At 38.0% G+C, this 20,392-nt stretch overlaps 1 protein-coding gene across 1 annotated transcript in view; it reads right to left on the bottom strand.

Moving 5' to 3' along the window:
• Nucleotides 1-20,392, bottom strand: part of PAXIP1 (PAX interacting protein 1) — a 35,420-nt gene that overhangs the window by 13,171 nt on the left and 1,857 nt on the right. Inside the window, exons 2-7 of the mRNA XM_075144167.1 lie at nucleotides 16,511-16,645; nucleotides 14,519-14,562; nucleotides 9,666-9,729; nucleotides 8,542-8,655; nucleotides 4,008-4,652; nucleotides 382-1,105 (exon numbers count right to left, since the gene is read on the bottom strand). Coding sequence (XP_075000268.1) covers nucleotides 382-1,105; nucleotides 4,008-4,652; nucleotides 8,542-8,655; nucleotides 9,666-9,729; nucleotides 14,519-14,562; nucleotides 16,511-16,645 — 1,726 coding nt within the window. The remainder of the gene's footprint in view (nucleotides 1-381; nucleotides 1,106-4,007; nucleotides 4,653-8,541; nucleotides 8,656-9,665; nucleotides 9,730-14,518; nucleotides 14,563-16,510; nucleotides 16,646-20,392) is intronic.

Here is a 20,392-nt window from a genome sequence, read left to right as displayed (position 1 = left end):
TAAGCTGTCTCTCGAGTTGTTACCCTCTTTGAAAGCTTCCCCTTTCCCCTCTTCCAAAGGAAAAAAAAATTTTAAAAATTATGGTGTGCATACACTAACACTGTTCTCATAGCATAATTTATATGCTAGTGGCATAAAGTATATATTTGAAACGAGAAAGTTCTCAGTGCTCTCAGGCTTTTCAGATTCCTGGATTATCCTTAGTTATAATTTAAATCTGTTTGCCTAAAAATTAGTAAAACAGGCCCTGAGCCATGAATGGCGTTTCTAAGTCTTACAATCCCATACTGTAAACACGGCATTATTTTTTGATCTTCTAACCCACATTATGTCATGTCATTAGCGACTTTCTTCCAGGATCAGAAGGCAGTAATTACTAACTCTCAGCTGCTGGATCGTGTCCAAAAAGCGGCTGCTGTTGCAGTTGTTGCTGTTGCTGCTGGTGGTGTTGTGGTTGCTGGGCTGCAACTTGATGCTGTAGTGTTTGAGATGTCTGAGTTAAGTGTTGTGTTGCCTGGTTCTGCATTTGCTGTTGCTGATGCTGTTGGTGCAATCGCTGTAAGTGCTGCTGCTGCAATTGCTGCTGCTGTATTTGCTGCTGCTGATGTTGCAGCTGTTGTTGTTGCAGATTCTGTTGCTGAAGCTGCTGCAATTGTTGCTGCTGTAGCTGCTGCTGCTGCAACTGATGAAGTTGCTGTTGCAAAGCATGCTGCTGTTGGAACTGGAGCTGTTGCTGAGGACGGTGAAGCTGCTGTTGCGCATGTAACTGCTGCTGTGGAAACTGAAGCTGCTGTTGTGCGAACTGGTGCTGCTGATGAACTTGCTGTTGCTGTTGTGAAAACTGATGAGGCTGTTGCTGTTGAAAAGACTGCTGAGAAATCTGGGGTTGTTGCTGCTGCTGCTGTTGTAGCTGCATAAGTTGTTGAGGTTGAAGGTGTAAAAGAGGATGGTGCTGTTGTTGCTGTGCTTGATGTGACTGCTGTAATAAATGTGTCTCTGGTGTTAGTTTCACTTGACTAAACAGCACCGCATTTGGATGTCCCTGTTGGCTATGATTTACTTGTTGTTCTAAACTTTTTGTAGGTGCTGAAAGTGATTGTAATATCTAGAAAACAAAGATTAATTTTGTGACCTTTTTTGTTGTCATTCAGTTTCAAAAATATTTAAAGAACTTCTGGGAAAATACAATTCTCAAAAGAAAAGAACCCCATGCTTAAAAACATTGTGAGCTAAACAGAAATCTTTAACTGTTAAAAGCAAAATGAAAAGACGGGACTTACACATAGAAAAGCATGGAGCTACATGTGGCTTCTAATATAAGGCAATGCACATTTTAGCAAAATTTAAGATTAAAACCCATCCCTGTATTATTGATGATATCGTCAATACCATTATGACTATTAACACTGTATTAATAATTACATTGATCAACTCAATCAACTGTAATATTCATTTTACAATCCTGTTGGCCCATAAGTTCAAGGTTTAGTTCCATAGTCTTATTTTCTTTAACTTAAAAACTGCTAATAATGCTTTTACTAATTAGTGCTGTTTGAAACATGGGAACTTAATACAACCTTGCTTTCTTTTGAACCAATTCAGGAATATTTAGCTCTATTCTTTAAACTGAATCCCAAAATACAAAGAAAAACACTGATCTGCTGAGCACTAATAGTTTCTTGGGGGAAAAAAAAACTAACCAGCCCATACTTAAGAATAATAGATTTTAGATTTATACAGAGTGCTGAAGTAATCTGGAGTTTAATTTCATTTTTAGATGTATAACTCTCTATTAAGGGAAAAATCATTTCACACTAAGCAGACACAAGTTAGCAAGTGAGCTTTTAAAGCATCAGAAAAGGGAAAATTAGGCAAATTCCTAATAGATTAGGATGAGTTCTATACATTTATTAAAATATTTTAATATAAACTACCTATTAAAAATTAGAAGGAGCAATAGGAAACTCTAGACTTGCCATTCATAAAGTCTTTTAAATATGAAATCAGCTTTGGTAATCCTGCAAAGCTTGTTTCCTTCACCCACACTATTTCATCACATACAGTGTAAACTTCAGTGGTGTGTGTGTGCGAGAGACGAATCAAAGCACATCACTAAAACACAAAGCCAATTAACGGTATGCTCTCGATGAGACGCCCATCAACTCTTCATCAGAGGTGGCTCAGTGTTTTTTACAATGCGGTTCAAAACATCTCAGGTTTCATCTAAGTAATTTTGATGTTGTTGGTATAGCATACGTTTACAACCACGATTATCAATGCATCCCCCATCACTAATGTCTAGACAGCACCACAGTATAAACATTCAACAGCTAAAAATAACATACACAGAAAGAATGTTTCCGTGGCTCAGTATGAGGAGAGATCTTCGTGCTGCTCTCAACAGAAAGTCCCAAAAGTCAAAATTACAAAAGCTTCAGGCCACATATTTCAAAATAAAGGGATAAAACTTTCAAAAGTATCCTAGGGCTATATTCAGAAAGTAACTCTGTATCTGCAAAATGCCTTATTATTACAGATCTTGCCATTCAGCAAAAATCTGAGGTTCGAATTAAACGTTAACTTTCCAAGATTGTGCACCAAGACATGGAATCCACCCAAGACTGGTACCCAAGCAGGATACAAAGTACAATTTAACCTAGCCAGAGGGAAGTTATAAGGAAAAGGTAGAATTGGTATTCCTCCCTCTAGGAACAGATTCACAATTCTAAGATGCAAAGCTTTTCTCCACATGCTAGAGCTAGCACAGCAACCTACGCAGCAGCCCGATACGGTACTTGAGAACAGTCCTTGCACACCATAGTCAAGTCCCTAGTCTAACAGACTTTTGGAGAACAAAGTCTAGCTGAAGTACGATACCATCAACTGCCCTGTAGCTCTATAAATATTGCTTACAGAAAAATACTTCCACAGGGATGCCACTAAAGAGTATTTGATAGCACAAGGACTGGGTTGTAGATGCGGTGTTCAGACACGAAAGCATCAGCCAACTTACCAGCACTGGCCAACTGGCCTGGACTTTGGCGGTTCTGCTCAGTCCTTACCCAAAAATCTCAGTCCTTAAACAATTCAAGGCACTGAGAAGAGGAATCTAAGACTCAATTTTAAAAGGAAGCCTGCATTTCCGTTTCACATTCAGAAGTCATATAGACAACAAAGAACCAAGATTTCTGAGTGACTCCACTTTTTGTGTTTAAGTACTAGCTGTAAGCTTCTATATTATTCAGGCACCTTTGAAAGTTTTACCTTCAGATGAACATCCAAATAAATGCACCAGGACAATTATTTAAGTAAAAGATATGTCTAACATTTACCAGCACCTACTTTTCTCATGTTCCCTTCCCATGAACATCTTACAATTTCAATGCTGCAAGTTATTTCAGTGCATGCTCACTTGCTTTTTATTTTCTTCTAAAAATAAATTCAATGCAAAAGCTGCAATTATTTCAACTATACGAGTGGCATAAGAACTTGTAAGTTAGGACTTCTGCATCATAATCCTGACTATACTATATAACAACTTAATGATGCCCAGCAGAACAACACAGCATAGAACCGAACCTACTGTGAGAACAATCAATTTCACAGTTTTATGTGTTTATAGCACAAATAATTCCTTGCACTGAATAAAAAGCTTGAAGGGTATGAAATCAGGTTTCCTGAACTAGCTAAATAATTCTAAATTAACAAATATTTTTTTTTTGCTCTTACCAAGAAATCAATACTGAAACTCTAAACCACGCTATAGTTAAACATAGCTTTAGTCTTCCAAACATTTTTTCCAATTGCATTCTTACTTCTGTCAACCTGCTAGGAATGAAGTTACTTATTATGGAGAGGTTACTAATCCGGCCACAGCTTCTAAGTAACACGGAGAACTTTTAATCCTTTGTACATTTAAAGAACAATAAAAGGAAATTGAAGTTCTTGGATACGATAGTTCCTAAGAAAAAGTCCAATATCTTATAAATTAAAAATCCAACACTTACATGTGCTACATTTGATGGTCTATTAATCTGCTGAATATCAGCACTATTAGTAATATTCCTTAATGTCCGCACAGCTGGACTCCACGTAGCCATCATTTCCTGTCGATCAGAACTTTGGGCACCTTGTACTGAAGCCATTAGATTGCCTCTCATATCCGGAGGCAAAATATTACCTGGCACTGGTGGGACATTGGCACATAAATTAATTAACCCAGAGTCTTTCCCTTGAGGCAACCTACGCTTTGCTGCAGATGCCTGTGGGACTTCAGCTGGTGTCCAATTCAAATTCCTTTCTTGCTTTTCTGGAGAGGAATCTGAAGAATCATCAAACATCAGTTCCCCTTTTGCCTTATCAGCAGTAGTAGATTTTGGTGAAAATACTTGATCACCCAAAGGTGATCCTTCTCGAGAAGATGCTGGACTTGATAATTTTTCATCAGTACTAGCTTCATTTTGAGAATCTTGTTCTTCATTTTCTGCTTCCTCCTCCTCTTCCTCCTCCTCCTCTTCCTCCTCCTCGTATATAATTAAACGAGGATGATAAGGAGTCTCCTCTTTTTTAGTCTTATCAGTTATAGAATCCAGTACCCAGTCTGGTGTTACAATTTTAATGCTGTCCCGTTTACAAGCACATTCATATTTTTCCTGTAAAAAAAAAAAAAGAAAAAAAGATTTTATTTAAAGACAAAAAATCCCAAATAATGTTTTTGAAGACAGGGCTAGAGCATGGAGAGGCAGATCACAATAACAGAAAGTGATCTCTCCCAGAACCAACGGGACAAACTACACTGCTGTGCGTAACCATGAGTCCGAGAGATTAAAACAAAAACCTCCACATTTACAATATAAAGGACTCAGAAGGCACAACTGCAGAAGATTAAGTCTTCACTTGCAAAAACACCACTACCCAAATTCTTCTCAAACCCAATCACCAAAGGACTTGAAAATCATGAAATTTGGTTCTTTTGAAAAAGCCTTCAGAACTCCAGCAGCTAGAAACATCACAGTCAATACTAAGATGCAGCTGATTTTTAGGTGGACATTAAGGTGAGTCTAAATACAGTTAATATTTAGATTTTCTCCACTTAAAAAAGCAAAAAAACACCAAAAATCAAACAAACACCAAAAAAAACACCATGAAAAAGCATTTAGGGAAAAATCAGAATTTCACAATAAGTAGAGACAAATATTTACAAGGTGATCACTGAAAAAAATGCCTTTCAGCAGGAATACAAATCAGAAACGGGTCGGATATTTCCCATACGCCTTCTCAGAAGCTGAGAACTGTAATGTTGCCCTCAACTTGAAAGTTACACTTCTGTCCAAATATTAGCTAAATCCATTTCAATGAGAGGTTATGATGCTGACAAAGTAGAAAACTTTATCCCTCTCCCCTTCCTTCCCATTTCATCATTTGAAGATCTATACAAATAGTAAAACTTCACTGTTTCCTTTCCTAAGAAATAGAAATAGGCACAGGATCAGTGCTCTATTTATTCAAACATCCTCTTTGATGGAAGCCCCTCACAAATATCAAGGCAGTGGGAAAAAAAAAAGAAAACTTTCTTTAGAAGATTTGAAACTAGTTTCAGGATCTCATATTTAAAAGTGATTGAACCGGGATTTTCTTTGTATGTCAAACAATATAAATTAACAACCAGCACATTCAGAGGAAATTAATTTAATTTAATGATTCTCTAGAGTTATTTCCTACAATGAAACTGTCATTCATACACAATAAAGAGATTACAGATGAAACCAAGTTTATTTGCAGATATGAGTTTTCATTCTTCCTTTGTGGTGAGAATTATTAAGAATCTTGTTTTACCATCTTGTGTCTAGTCAAAGCAATCATTTAAGTTTTCACTAGTGTCAAAACTGTTCTCATTACAAACTGCTGCAGATTCCCTTGTAGTAGTACGTCAGAGCAGCAGGACTAGAAGCATTTTAAGTAATCACCCTATACAATTGCTCCCATTCAATGATTACGTAAATTAAACAAGATATTTATTTTATCCTACAGATATGAAATGCTAATGTGTTTTTTTCATTTTCTTGACTGGCAAGCTCCAGATAACATCCTTTGCTCTAAAAAGCTTATGATTTAAGGCAACACTTCTTAAATGTGTATCATTGCCTCTTAAAAACACCATTTTAAGTAGCAAACCTCTCCGTCCAAGCATTACGTTTTGTTGTGTTGGAGGAGACAACTAGGGTGGTGTTGGGTACACCCTTCTAACTCTTCCACAGGAGAAAGACCATGCACTTAAAAAAACCCCAAAACCCCAAAAAACCACACTCCCGCCCAAAAAAAGAAAAAACAAACTACAAAGGTTCTTATAGTTTTAAATGAAACAGGGAAGAAAAAGCAAGCATTTCCCATGTCCACACTTTCTCTTCTCAGAATGCCAGCCCACATTTTATTCTAAAGCACTTTCCTATCTATTGCACACGTAAGTTTATTGTCATTCTACATGTTTTTCTCTATCTTCGTATCAGATAGCTTACACTAACGCCAAAATATTAAAAGGGTCATTGGTGGGACAATAATATACTCAATTTGTATAAAACAACATTAGAAACTTGACAAAGTTTTACAGATTTATGTAAGGAGGTAGTGTATAGAACCTGATCTTAGAGTTACTCACATTCAAATAACTAACCTGTGTGACCCCTCCCACTGATTGGAAATTAAAAAAAATGGTGATGGAAATGTGCTCATGTTATTAAAGGACAAAAAATAAAACACACAAGAATAAAACCAAAAACTTGCTCCATCCACCACATTAACTAAAAGCATCCAAGCAATCATTTTTAAGTGAGCTTCAATTTGTTTTAAGTATTTTCAGTCTCTGAACAAACACACTAAATCTATTACAAATGTACTACTTCTTCAGGAAGAGGAGTCCCTGAACACTTCATGAAGTTTCAGTGAACTAGAATAACCAAAGCATTACTAGCATTATAGTAGAGAAGGCTATTCTGATGTGCTTAATGCTGCCTTTAGCCAGTTTCCTCATCTTTCTGATGCAGTTTCCCCATTTGCATAAAGACAGCAACATTTGACTTCCCACAGAGAAGTAGGAAGTCAAATGATGATACTAAATTAGGAGGAGCTGTGGACTCCCTTGAGGGTAGAGAGGCCTTACAGAGAGATTTGACAGAGAACTGGGCAATCACCAACCACATGAAATTTAACAGGAGCAAGTGCCAGATTCTGCACCTGGGAGGGGGTAATCCTGGTTATATGCACAAACTGGGGGACGAGAGGCTGGAGAGCAGCCTGGCGGAAAGAGACCTGGGGATTTGGGTTGATGGCAGGTTGAATATGAGTCAACAGTGTGCCCTGGCAGCCAAACCATGTCCTGGGGTGCATCAAGCACAGCATAGCCAGCTGACTGAGGGAGGCGATTGTCCCACTCTGCACGGCTCTGGTGCAGCCCCACCCCGAGTACTGTGGGCAGTTTTGGGGACCTCAGTATAAGAAGGACATCAAATTATTAGAGTGTGTCCAGAGGAGGGAGACCAAGATGGTGAAAGGTCTCGAGGGCAAGACTTATGAGGAGCAGATGATGTCACCTGGCTTGTTCAGTTGGGAGATGAGAAAGCTGAGGGGTGACCTCAGTCTACAACTTCAAGGGGGGCAGCGAAGGGGGGGGTGCTGATCTCCTCTCTCTGGTGACCAGCCATAGGACACGAGGAAATGGAATGAAGCTGCGTCCAGGGAAGTTCAGATTGGACATTAGGAAAAGGTTCTTCAGTAAGAGAGTGGTTGGTCACTGGAACAGGCTCCCCAGGGAAGTGGTCATGGCACCAAGCCTGTCAGAGCTCAGGGAGCATCTGGACGATGCTGTTAGTCATATGGTTTACTTTTAGGTAGTTGTGCGAGGAGCAGGGAGTTGGACTCGATGATCCTTATGGGTCCCTTCCAACTTCAGATATTCTATGATGGGAGTGATTTGAAGTATGACTACTTTACCAGCAGTTGGACAGGAATGTTGTGTACTGTTTATCCTACCATCTCTCTTCAAGAGGAATGACTTGAGGGATTTTGAGAGTTCTCTTTTCTTTTAGGGAAAAAACCAACAACAAAAAAGAAAATAACCTGTTCCTCCTTCTGCTCTCTTTATTCCTCTCTCCCTCATAACATCCAAGGGCATTTTATGCAATTTTTCAATTTTGCCCTTCATTTTTCTCCACTGATTCCGTATCTACAGATTTACAAATCACAATCACTAATGATTATGACATGCCAAAATCAGGTTAAGACAAACAGAATAAAGAATAAAAGGCTTTATTCAACCAGAAATACAAATACCAATATGAAATTGGACATCTTTTGAATTAATCAGGCTTAATGCCATGCAGAAAAAAATACGAACTGAATAGCTGCAATACATAATTGTGTTGAATTTAGCTCTTCAAGACTAACCAACAGTCTTAAGAATCCTAACTTTAGGGAGATGGAAAATTTTTGATTATTCAAAAGCAAATGAGAGCTACAACAAGAATTGTACATGTAATAAACTCTTACCCCCTTTGGCTCAGGTACAATCAAATGAGTACACTTATTATTGAGGCTCAGCTGGCAATTCCCTCCATAAAAAGTAATCAAAGCCCATAGCGTACTTCGGTCTTCAGATGAAACCTAAAATGAAGGTAAATAAGCCTTTTAGATTCTATGCAGCCAGCTGCCTTCTGCTTGGAAGGATTTTAGTACAATCCATGACATACCATTTACAAGTCTGGCTAATGTATTACCTATCACTTTTAAATACAAAATTAGCATGAAAGTTATGGACAAAAAAGGGTGATAAAGAGACGCAACAAGAAAAGACATTAAACAACCATTTTTAACCTGCACAGAGAAAAAACATTCTTCACTCCTGTAAAACTCAACACTAATATATCACCTTCCACAAGAGAAAGAAGTTAGTGATCAAGCAAGGAATTATCTTAAGACAACTTGTTTAAATTCATTAAACAGAATTTTAACAAGTAGACCAAATTAATAGCCTGTGTAAACACATGAGGTGTTTATGTCTAACAATTTATGTCACAGCAACATCATCCCCCCCCCCCGCCAGAAAGCCACATGTATTTAAGCCATTACCATTCAGAGTTAGTGACACTATTATAGGAATAATTTTTAAAAAGTCTAAAGCACATATACGCATATATTCCATTAGCACCTAGGACCTTATCCTGTCCGTCTGCACGCACACACTGGTCACCGACAGGCTACTCACAGCTCTATAGAGCTGGCTGTGAACACAAGCCCCTGAAGCACCACCTTTCCACTTACTTTACTCACTGGCACCCTTGTTAAGGTTTCAGTGCATAAGCAGGTAAACCATGTTGACTGAATATTGTGTAATGCAGAAATAGAAGAATAGGAGCAAAGACTTATAGTCTAGTGTACTCTGCATTTTAGAATCACCATATGGCTGAATACAAAATAAACTACTGATTGAATGTTCACCGTTTGAAATGTTCATGCCCTCATTTTCAGTGAAAAACTGTTTTAGGTGATAATTCACCTAACACACAGGAAAAAAGTCATAGTACAACAGGAAAACTGATATCTCTCCTCAAAAAACAAAAGCATCGCACACGTATTGTACATTGGAGTAGACTGAAATATGGTTCAATTCTTACCTGAGAGAGACAGGCAGTGACTCCAAAAAAGATCTGACACGATTCTGGAGAAAAGCCATTTACACTGGAAAGCAGGTGTCAAGGATGCAAAATAATTTAAATGAGAGCTTCCTGAGGGCCATTAGAAGGAAATTAAATAGTACTTCTCAGATATTATCAAGTATTTGACCATTCAAAAACTACAATCTTTAAAAGCATGTTGTCTGTTTCCAGTTCAAGTTGTATGTGTCAGGAAAAAAATGAGGTGCAAATTGGATCAGGACACCTCTAATATGACCGATTTTGGTAATATTACAAACTTGCCTCTTCCCAGAACATCTCCCTCAGCCCATCTCAGGGTCCTAAACACAGAAAGTTCAGCTTATAGGAATCAAATCATTACCAAGAGCTTCCTTTCATTATCAAGTGCTTATCTTCCATGTTTAAAAATACAGGAGAATCTGAAGAAGAAACTTTTGCTACAGTCAGCAACAGATAATATAAAAAGAGTATGATGCACAAGAAATTTGATAAAACAAGTCAGACCAAGAAAAGTGTGTTTTTCTAAAATAAAAGCTAATAGCAGACACCTGTAGAAAGTCACAGTGCCTTTTTTGCATGCTTATTAAAAAATATGGCAATCTGTGGATGACTTCATTTAAAACCAGTAAGAAATAAAAGCACAGTCTTAAAAAAAAAAAAGTTTAGAAAGTACTACAGAAGCCAGAGGTTTCAAAAATGGCAAAGTTTGGTAACCACATGGTAGAATTTTGGTCGAAGACGTCTTTTGGAACCAAACCTGCCCTTTACAATTTTGCAAAGACTGGAAAAGTAGAAACAGTTCCCTAGCATATAGCATGGTTATTAAGTCCACAAAAAGCACTGAAAACCAAACATATCAAGGGGCAAGCTTGTGAGAAAAACAACAAACCAAACAAAGTATTAAACAGATTAACTGCAAAAAGTAGTAGGCAAGTCAGTATAAACAAGTATCAAATCCTCCGCAGCTGATTTGTTCCTACGGAGGGAACATGGGAAGTTGGCCAGGCAACAGATATGGGGGGGAGGGGGAGGCGGAATCTGGGAGCTACTGCAAAAAAAAAACAAACTGAGAAAACATCACACTGGGATGTAAAAACAGAAACGCAGCCTGAAAAACTAACATGAAGTTTTCCACCACGCTTTCAAAATTCAACAAGACCTCTGGTAGCAATGCGTATTTGTTTTCAGATGCGTGAAAGAGATAGATAAATGAAACAGTATGAAAGAGAGAGCTGTGAGAATTTTTACAGACCTAGTAAACATGACTTACAAGAGGAAACTCAAAGACCAGAATTGATGTGTTTAAGAAGCTAAGATGACACATCTTCAAACCCTTTAAAGGCTGCCAAATGAAAAAAGAAGTAATTTGTTCTCCCTGTTCAGAGTCACTCAGATAAATCAAAACAGGGTTAGATTGCAGCATGGTAATGGGGTTAAACTCTACCAACACAATAGTGAGGCACTGTAAGGTGACTGGGGAGACTATGAAATCTCCACTACAGGAGGGGCTTTGTGAAACAGAAGAGAACAGTTTGATAGAAGTGACCTGGGAAAGACAGACGGACCAGCTGACTTCTGTAACTTCCCTCCCTTTTCTGCACTTTCATAACGATTTTGTGTTTAAGACACATGCACACCTTGTTGGAAAAAAGGACTACAGACATAGATGTGCATTGTGTTACAAGTACACACTGAGATTTTTGTAATGAAACAAAATTACTTTCCTCGTGCTGTTGACAGATGCCCCAGCATTTGAGACCCAGAAGTGACAACACACAGCAAGCTGACAACAAAGCCCAGAGCACTTTAAAACTTAAGAATAGATTACTGCCGTTATCCAGAATACTCCAAGAAGTTCAAGTCTGATGAATGTCTTAAATTTCACTGTGTTGCTCAGTATCTCATCTAAGGTAGAGATTCAGTACTGGATCTTTCAAAAGTGTACAGTTGTCTACTTCCTGCCTTAACATCTGCTCCTAGCACATAAAGCAGCAACTGCTCAGTATTTAACTTTTAAGAGGTCCATCAGTTTGACTGCAGCTTGTGCTCTCTAAAGAATAGGAGTGAAATAGACCCTCTTAAAACAGTTACAAGCAGCACAACAATAAGGTTCCAAGTGGGTCTGGAAAACAAAAAAGAGGGAATGCAACAAAACTCACTTTTTTTTATCTCCCAGCAACAAAAATTCAGAAGTGCTCTGACCCTCTTTCATCTGTACAAGACCATGGAAAAATAATCCTTCCTCATTCTTGCTTTTGCTGCTATCAAAAGAATTAAGAAAGAAATCACCAGCCCTCTTTATGGCATTATAACTGAGGTTTTCACACACAAAACTCTATTTCCTCTTCAGGAAGGCTGCTTCCAGATTAATTTTTCTGTTACTTCCCTTCAACTGCAGGTTAGTCAGATTTTGCTAACATCAGTTAGCAGAGAACGCTCTGCCTTCTGAAGTTCCCCCTGATGAAAACAACTTTCACAGTGGAATGTTAAAATGTATTTGTAAGAAACAGGCAAAATTATTACACTTCTATATTGCATTAAATCTTTCTACATTAAACTTCACCTTTAACAACTGACAGGCAAGTACCCATCAAGTAAGTACCAGAATTGGTAAGCAAACATAAAATCTTTAAGGGTCTTATTAGATCCATATATTTAACTGACAAAAGATGTTTCTAGGACTTGCTTCTTCAGTAAATTCAGTGACAACTTTGAGTACTACATCTCCAAATTAAAACATAAACAAAAGACAAAAATGCAGAATCTCAAACCTCTTCCTAAACAGGGTCCAAAACCAATCAACTGGAAAAAGTAAGCTATTCCTATTAACTACATTTTTTTCATTATAGGAGTACCGAAAACCCTAATGAAAGGCAGAATGCCACTGCACTAGAAGTCATAAAGAGACTGAAACAGAACAAAGTTAAGTCTTAACAACACATTTCAGTGAGCCCTATAAGGCTCAGAATAAAATCTAAAAGCACCAGGTTCTAAGGACATGAAGCGCTAGAAAGAATAAAGGCAAAGGTCCAAGGACACATTTATTGCTGACAGGTGAACTTCCTTCTTCCATGCAACCCAAGAATATGATACCACTGAGACCTAGTCTTTTCATTTGGCCATTCCTATATACCCACAATAAAGACTTCCTGAGCAATAGCCATTCAGGGCTACATTCACACATTTATGGTTTTACCTGTTGATTTCTCTTCTGGGTATGTAATAACATCAGCTCTTAGAGCATCCCTTTAAAAACTTTCAGACAGAAGACCAATGTTCTAATAGTGCAACTTCTCCATGAGAAAGAACAACACTAATAACGCAATGCTAGATTACTCAAGCCTGAAAAGGTAGCTAACTCCAAGCTATTTCATTATTTTTTCAGCCAGTCCTCAGAACAAGCAGAAGGCTTACAGACGTGTGACATAAGCAACCGTACACTCCCATCCTGATGATGAAAGGATGATAAACACATTTTTTATTTCCAGATGCAAAACACAGAAATCATCAGCCTAGATCACATCACAATAATCAAATTATTTTTAATACAGGAGTAGCCCTGCTAATTTGGGGTTTGCCATGTAATGTTTGGTGTATTTTTTCCATTTGGAAGCCAAGTCATTCATGGAAGACTTTCTTCTGCTTAGGTCAGAAGACTATCCATGACGATGGCAAGTGTTTCACACTAACTGCTGAATCCTATTTGAGATGTTGATTATCGTAATCAAAACAGCTGCAAAGACCTCACTATATCATTTTATCTGATGATTCAATGCTTTCTCTTCCTACAGCTCACTCCCTGAGCTGAATTCTCTTGGAGAAGTAGAGAATATACAGGCTATTGCCAAAATAGTCGAGGCACAGCGAGATGCAAAGGCACATACCTTGAAATACTGGGTATAAAACATGAATTCTGAATCACTAAAGCACATTAAGACCTGAATTTCTAATACGAACACCTGGATTCTTGCATCTACCACCTCTTGTTTTCTATTATAGACACGACCACCTGCTAACCTCGTTCCAAAATGAGATCTCATGCCTGACAGCATATCTCCCTAGTCCTGGCATTGTTTGCTGCAATCATCCACTCGTATCTGTACTGAAACATATTGCTCTGCTTCAGCTTTTCCATATACAGAATCTTCTTCATGAATGGTCTGAGAAAAAGATGCATGAATTTTTTTCTATAACAGTAGCCATCGTCACCATTCCTATAATCCGAAGAAAAAATTGAGGGGAACATAAATAAAGCTGAAAGAGTAACAACTGACAAGAAGAGAAAGAAATATGCCATCCATATGTAAGAATATATGCTCTGAACAAGTTAAGAAACATAAATCTAGCCAAACATGAACAACAAGGCAAGGACAGACTACCACAAAAAAGGGAATACTAACACTATCTGTTAATAAAGTGTTATTTACAATACAGTGTTGATATGAGTTATTGCATGTTTATCCCTCACTTAATTCTGCTTCTAGAAAAGGCAGAATAGGCCATTCTACTCTGAACCAACATTTGCCCATTTACTGCACTCCAGCGTTTTTCCTGGATCCTCACAGTTCATTATCAACTTCCAGCTAAAATGTTTTGAGTCCATTTGATGACAGTTTTCTTGCAAGGGCCTATTAAGCATCCAAAATAGCCAGAGGGACAGGAAAACTGAAGACAAAGAAGCTCCAAGCACACTGCAATCTTGGCAAGCAAAATACATGCTATCATTTAAAAAATTTAAGCTGTGTATACTTAAACCAGTCTTTAATCCCTCGATGGTATCTATTTTAACATGTTTCGTATAGAATTGGCTCAAATTTGAACTTAAAGGATACGGCAGAAGAGCTCCACAGCGAACAGACAAGATCACCCAGGAAGGCTGAAAAATAAAAACAAGACATTAAAAACCTTGGTCTGCACGTGTGAAACGTGAATTATCTTCCAAGTTCATACTATAGCTAGTTTCAATATACATTTCCAAGCTTTGAAAGTCTAAGTGTTTCACAGACATTGTACTTAGGCCTTTACAAAAAAGACTGTTCTGATTTATTTGTAAGAGATAATATAAAGACTGCTCAAAGGTTGTGCAGCATTATGGGAGCAAGACCCCTTTCTCTTGCCCTTCTGTTGTGCCAGGAAAACCATTTACCGTATTTATTCATCCTCTCCCTTTTTTCAGTTTTCCATGCTCTAAAAAAAATCCCCTACCTCACACTCATCACCAAGGAATCAGGAACCATAACCTCATATAGAAAGAAGTTTCTAAACACACAGCGATGAGAGCTGCTAAGCACACAGGTGATGACCCCTAACTGACAGTATTCTGGGACAGCGTTCCCCCCTCTGGGAGAGAGGGGGGTGGTGGAGAGGGGAAAAGATGTAGGACAGTGGTCCCAATACAGCATATAAGGAAGAAGGGGGAAAGAGTGGCATCACATTCAGTATGAAATGACTTTTCCTCAAAAAACAAACAAACAAATATATTGTGGTAACTATGTATACGGTGTCCCAATTCTTGCTATTACCTCTCCCTTAGAAAAAGGCATTAAAAAATGAACTAAAACCATCTAATTCATAACTCCTCAATCCTCTGCAAAAAACCTGAGATATTCCTCCCTCAAGTTTTTCTTTTTCTCTATGCCTTTTCTCTCGATAACAAGCTACCTTTGCCTCTGACCTCTATTCGTTTAATACTTAGCCTAATTTTCTTGATTACAGATCACACTGTGATGTTTTCAGCTCAAACTAAGTGACATTACTGAAAGACTTGTTCTCTTTTGGCAAATGAAAAAGTTTAGCCAGTAGCAGTTATAAAGAAAATTAAATTATTTAAGTAAATGGCATTAGAAAGCAGAAAGCACTGTTACGACGCTGATGTCCTTCCCTCACGTGAGAATGGCAGCAGTCGTCTTGTTTATAAGATTAAAATTATGCCACAGAACACTTCAGAGAAAGGAACTAAAAATTAATCAGCATGCCCACTATAACCATAAGGTCTCTAGCTAAGCACCTTTTATTTTTTGGAATTAATTCATACTTCTACACTGTCAGGTGAACTCTCATGACATAAGCTATCAAAGTTCTCTACTGCCACCTGCAACCATACGGAAAAAATAACCCAAAATCATGTACCCAAAGGTATTGGCAGTGAAATACTAGTGGTTTTTCTTCTAATCACTCTCATGACTTGCAGAGTGACAAGTTCACATTTTCAAACATGAAGTCCAGAATCTTTCACTGGAGAAATAACCCAGTATTGCAAGATAGTAACAAAATACCGTAATTCCAGTATGAGTAAAAAAAAAAAAATTAAAAACTAAAATCAAGAGAAAAAAAATCTAATTTTCTACAAGCTCTTGTTGTTTAAAATTAGCATAGCACACACATGCAGAATCAACAAAATCATTTTGCACCTTGCCAATTATACATGTTTAAAAAAACCCCTAGCAGTCTACTACTTATTCTAAATTGAGGTTTTCCATTGCCAGAAGCTTGTAAGAACTTTCCCATCAGAAACATTTCTGAAGTACAGCTAATTGGACACCATCTCACAGATAACTGAAGGAAGAATCTGGAAGAAAAAACAAAACAAAACAGAAAACAAAAAAAACCACCACCAAACCACTGATAGATACAGAGCAACAAGAGAAAGGAGAGAACAGAATTGTAAAAGTCGTCTATCAGTCAGGATAAAAGTTTGTGTAACAAGAATAAAAGATTTTTAAAGATATGTTTCATTTGGTCATCATCCAAACCTGAATATTTTCTGTTATAATAATGAAGTATCCATATCAGTACTTTGACAATATCATGGATGAGTCATTTACCTTTACCACAGGGAGATCAAAAACTTCACGAGATTCTCCAACTTCTGGATTGTCCCCATCTTCTGAAATAATATGTGAAGCCAGTGCATTGTAAGAAACTTCCTTTGCTTTCCCAGCTTTCAGAAGTTGAATAACCTAAACCCAGAAGAGAACAGGGAGAAGTCAACAATTTTTAGCACCTTTTATATAAGAAAAACGTTAATGCAAGAACACACTAACACATGAGAGGAATGAATACGATGTTCTCTCTTGGTTGTCCTCCTGTAAGTGGCTAGCACTCTTTTTGAAGTTGCCAAATGCATCCCATTGAAAACCTGATCACCAATGGTTTACACCTCTGACATATTTTAATCATACACGTTGAAGATTTACTTTCGAAAATAATTCAGACTGGGGCAGAAATCTGGAAAGTGTCAAAATTTTTCCAAACATATATTCCTCAAAAAACATCTCAAGATAATTCTCTCAGGCAGGGTAAGAAAACCCTTCTCCTCAGTGTTTCTTTTTATATATGGTAGCTTTGGAAGCATTTGAATATGCTGTAAAAGAAGAGCTTGAAGTTGAAAAAAAGGTAACCCAACAGTTACCTTAGAAAAAGTAACATTATGACTGTACATTGCAGTCTTCATAGGAATTCTTCCAGATTTGTCCAGTTATTTACTTGGATAGAGAAAAAAAGATGTTCATGCATTTTCTGTAAATGTTCATTTAACAGCTAAGAAAAGAATTCCACCTTCACCAAAGGCATTTGGTTCCAATATTTCCAGATCCAACCAATATACCTCATCTGAGAGCATATGAGTAAGTCTGAAGAAGCCACCCAGCTGCTCCAAAACAATGCAGCCAGACAGAAGAACCGAGGACAGAACATGTCTAATACCCCCTTGGTATTAGAAGGATCTGCAAGCAAAAAAAAGTTGTAACCACTGCCTTGAGAAGAGAAAACATTCTAACAAAGAGCTGACGTATTGGGAAAAGAAGTGATGGAGGACGAAGACTGATTTAGAGAAACAAGAAAGAAAAAAAGTAGGACACACACCCCCTAAGTTACTACCTTAAAGAGCTGGAATTGAAATGTCTCACTCCATCACTCTGTCCTCAGAAAATGCAAAACAATGCACATCTCACAAAGCACATCTTATACCTATTTTTGCAAGGCCCATATAGAAGATGTTGGTTTAAGACTTCAGCATTCTCTCAGCTCAATTATAGAGATCTGTATGATGAATCCAGCCCTGCCCCCCAAAAACGGGACTCACTTTTATTTGAATAAAAGTAACAGAGAAGGTAGTGGGGTGTAGAGGGAAGGAAGAGAAAAATGTTTTAAAACAATAAGGTCTAGAGTTCAAATGTTAAAAATGCCAGTTGAGATTATTCTTTCCTTTTTCCTTCTATTATTGGGAAAAGAATAGAGTTTCACTTCATAATGATTTTGCAGAACCAAACTGGTATGATGTTTATCCTCCAAAACTTGCTAGGGACAGATGTGTATCCCTCAAAACCTGCTAGAGACACTCCCTTCCTAACAGGACGCTCTCCCCACAAAAGCGAACAGCAGAGAGCAAGGCATTGCATTTATCAAGCAAAATATTAAGAAATTGGTCCTTAAGCAATAACTACCTACCCTCTACACTAAACAGGAGAGAGAAGGCACTGAAAATGAGACTCTTCCAAAACATGGTGTCGGACTATTATAAAGCATTTATGCTAAGCAGAAAAATAAGGATGGAAAAGCCGCCACCCAGTGAGGAGACAATTTTGGCATTTCCTGGCTGAAGTACTTGACTTTAAAACTTTTTAAAAAAAAAAATCAACTTTTTTCTGCAGTGGACGAGTATGTGATATTATCAAATTACAAAAGAACTACTCTAAAATAACCCAGAAAACTGATCACAAGCTTGCCGTTCTGGCTGCCACACAGTCAGGAACAGGAGAAAATATTTCCATTTTACACACCAATCTCCTAAATCACGGGATACCTTCCTGCATGAAATTCAGTTAACTGCAAGGTAACACAAGATGTTATCATTCCAATGCGAGAAGTTTAATCAAAATAAAGCACTTTTGAAAATCGCAGATACTTAGGAACAGCTCCACCACGCAAGCTCCTTGTCTCGCACAGCTCTGCCCCAGTTACAAGCCCCGTTCAACTCTTTGTTTAAGGGAAGGCTAAAAACAGGAATTGATGTAACGAAAACTGAGCACGTAAATCTGACAGATAGCATGAGAAAGAAGTTACAACTGATGAGCTAGAAGTACAATTTTTTTTTTCCTACTGAAACAATGCTGCATGAAAGAATCTGTGCAAAGAGTCTGCTTATGCAAAAAGTTACACTAGTTTCAGGTAGCAAGTTTAAACACTATAACTATGATAGACAGTAACTTCATGTGATTATTTAAAGCGGTATGAAAAAGACTTTTCCTAATTTAGCTCCTGTCAACTTCAAAACTCCTCTCAGAACATGACTCCTTCAGTTTAAGTAGTGCCTGGAGTGAAAAGTTTTATTGGCACAATTAAAGAACTACACCTATACTAGTACCAACCATATACCTGTAAATAGAAAATAAAATGCTGAAAAAGCCCTAATATGATCATTTATAAATCCTGCACTTTAGGTGTTAGCTTAAATCCATTAAATGAAATTTCATTTTTTGGGCATATAAATTTTATCTTTGTTCTCTCCCTCCAAAGTCTGCGTTGGAAGAAACAAGAAGAAAAGTTCAAAACTAAGAAGACAATGGGCATAAAAAAACATTAAAATAATAATAAAACAAAAGATAACCAGAGACCAAATATCCTGCTCAAAGCCCTTATGCTGCATTGCATTACTTTTTATCTCTTTCTGTATGAAATACTGATTTTAACTGGTGTTAGCAAAGCACGATTGTTTGGGTTTACATCTTTTAGGAAAGCAGGAAAAGCATTTATTAAAAAAAATAATAGCTGACATCTACTCCTCACTCCCTGTAAGGTGTGAGCAGCCAAGTGCACGTCCCAATGGAATGGATTTAAAGTTGAGAGCCAGCAGCCTACTTCTCCCTCATTTGCCAAAGAACATCTAGGCACAATTCCAGACTTTTGTTTCCCTTCTAGTTTATGCTGCATATGTTTTAATAGGGTATGCAGTATAGTGGGTATGCAGTTATTCACCTGAATATATTACTTTTTTTCTTTCTTACTCTTGGATTTGTTTTGATTAGAGTGCTCACTTATGCTAGGCCTGTTTTAATATTTCTTAAGATAACTGGTTTTCCATGAAACCATTTGGAAATTTAAGCTGCTCCTCCCCAAAAGATGAAGCAAGAAACTTCTTTTCAAAATCAAGCTAGCATCCATTTGTATATGAAGAAGTAAAAAGTGCCAAATATATTTGTAATTTTTATATTAGTAATGGAACAACATTTCACTATAAGAACTCTTTTTAAAACCTATTTGTGGAGTTCAATTCAGAATGTCTCCTTTCTGTCTAGGTTCAAAACACAACCAGTAAATACTCCTCCTGTTCGGGTTGTTCCCAGGGTACCAGAGGGGGCACCTGCAGAAGGGAGGACAAAGGCACCCACGAAGAACCGGCCCCAAGCTCAGCACAACGCACTTACTCGCTCTGACTCGGCTCTGCCACCCAGCCCAGGCAGGACTCTGCCCTCCCCGGCCCCTCGAGCTCCCAAGGGCTCAGCAGCGCGGACAGGAGCGAGCCCTGGCCTCCCTGTAACGCTGTGCCACGCCAGCAAGCCGTTTCAGAAACCAGAGCAGCGGAGGGAACAGTGTTTAAACAGGCCAGCCAGCCGCAAAAACAACTCAGATGCACAGGACTTCTCAATTCGGGCATCGCTCATGAAAGTGGCTCAACAGCTTCCAGCATGACCTGATCTTGGGAGCAG

This window comes from Calonectris borealis, chromosome 2, assembly GCF_964195595.1.
Source record: "Calonectris borealis chromosome 2, bCalBor7.hap1.2, whole genome shotgun sequence".
Classification (NCBI taxonomy): Eukaryota; Metazoa; Chordata; class Aves; order Procellariiformes; family Procellariidae; genus Calonectris; species Calonectris borealis.
This window is presented reverse-complemented; position numbering and strand designations above follow the sequence as displayed.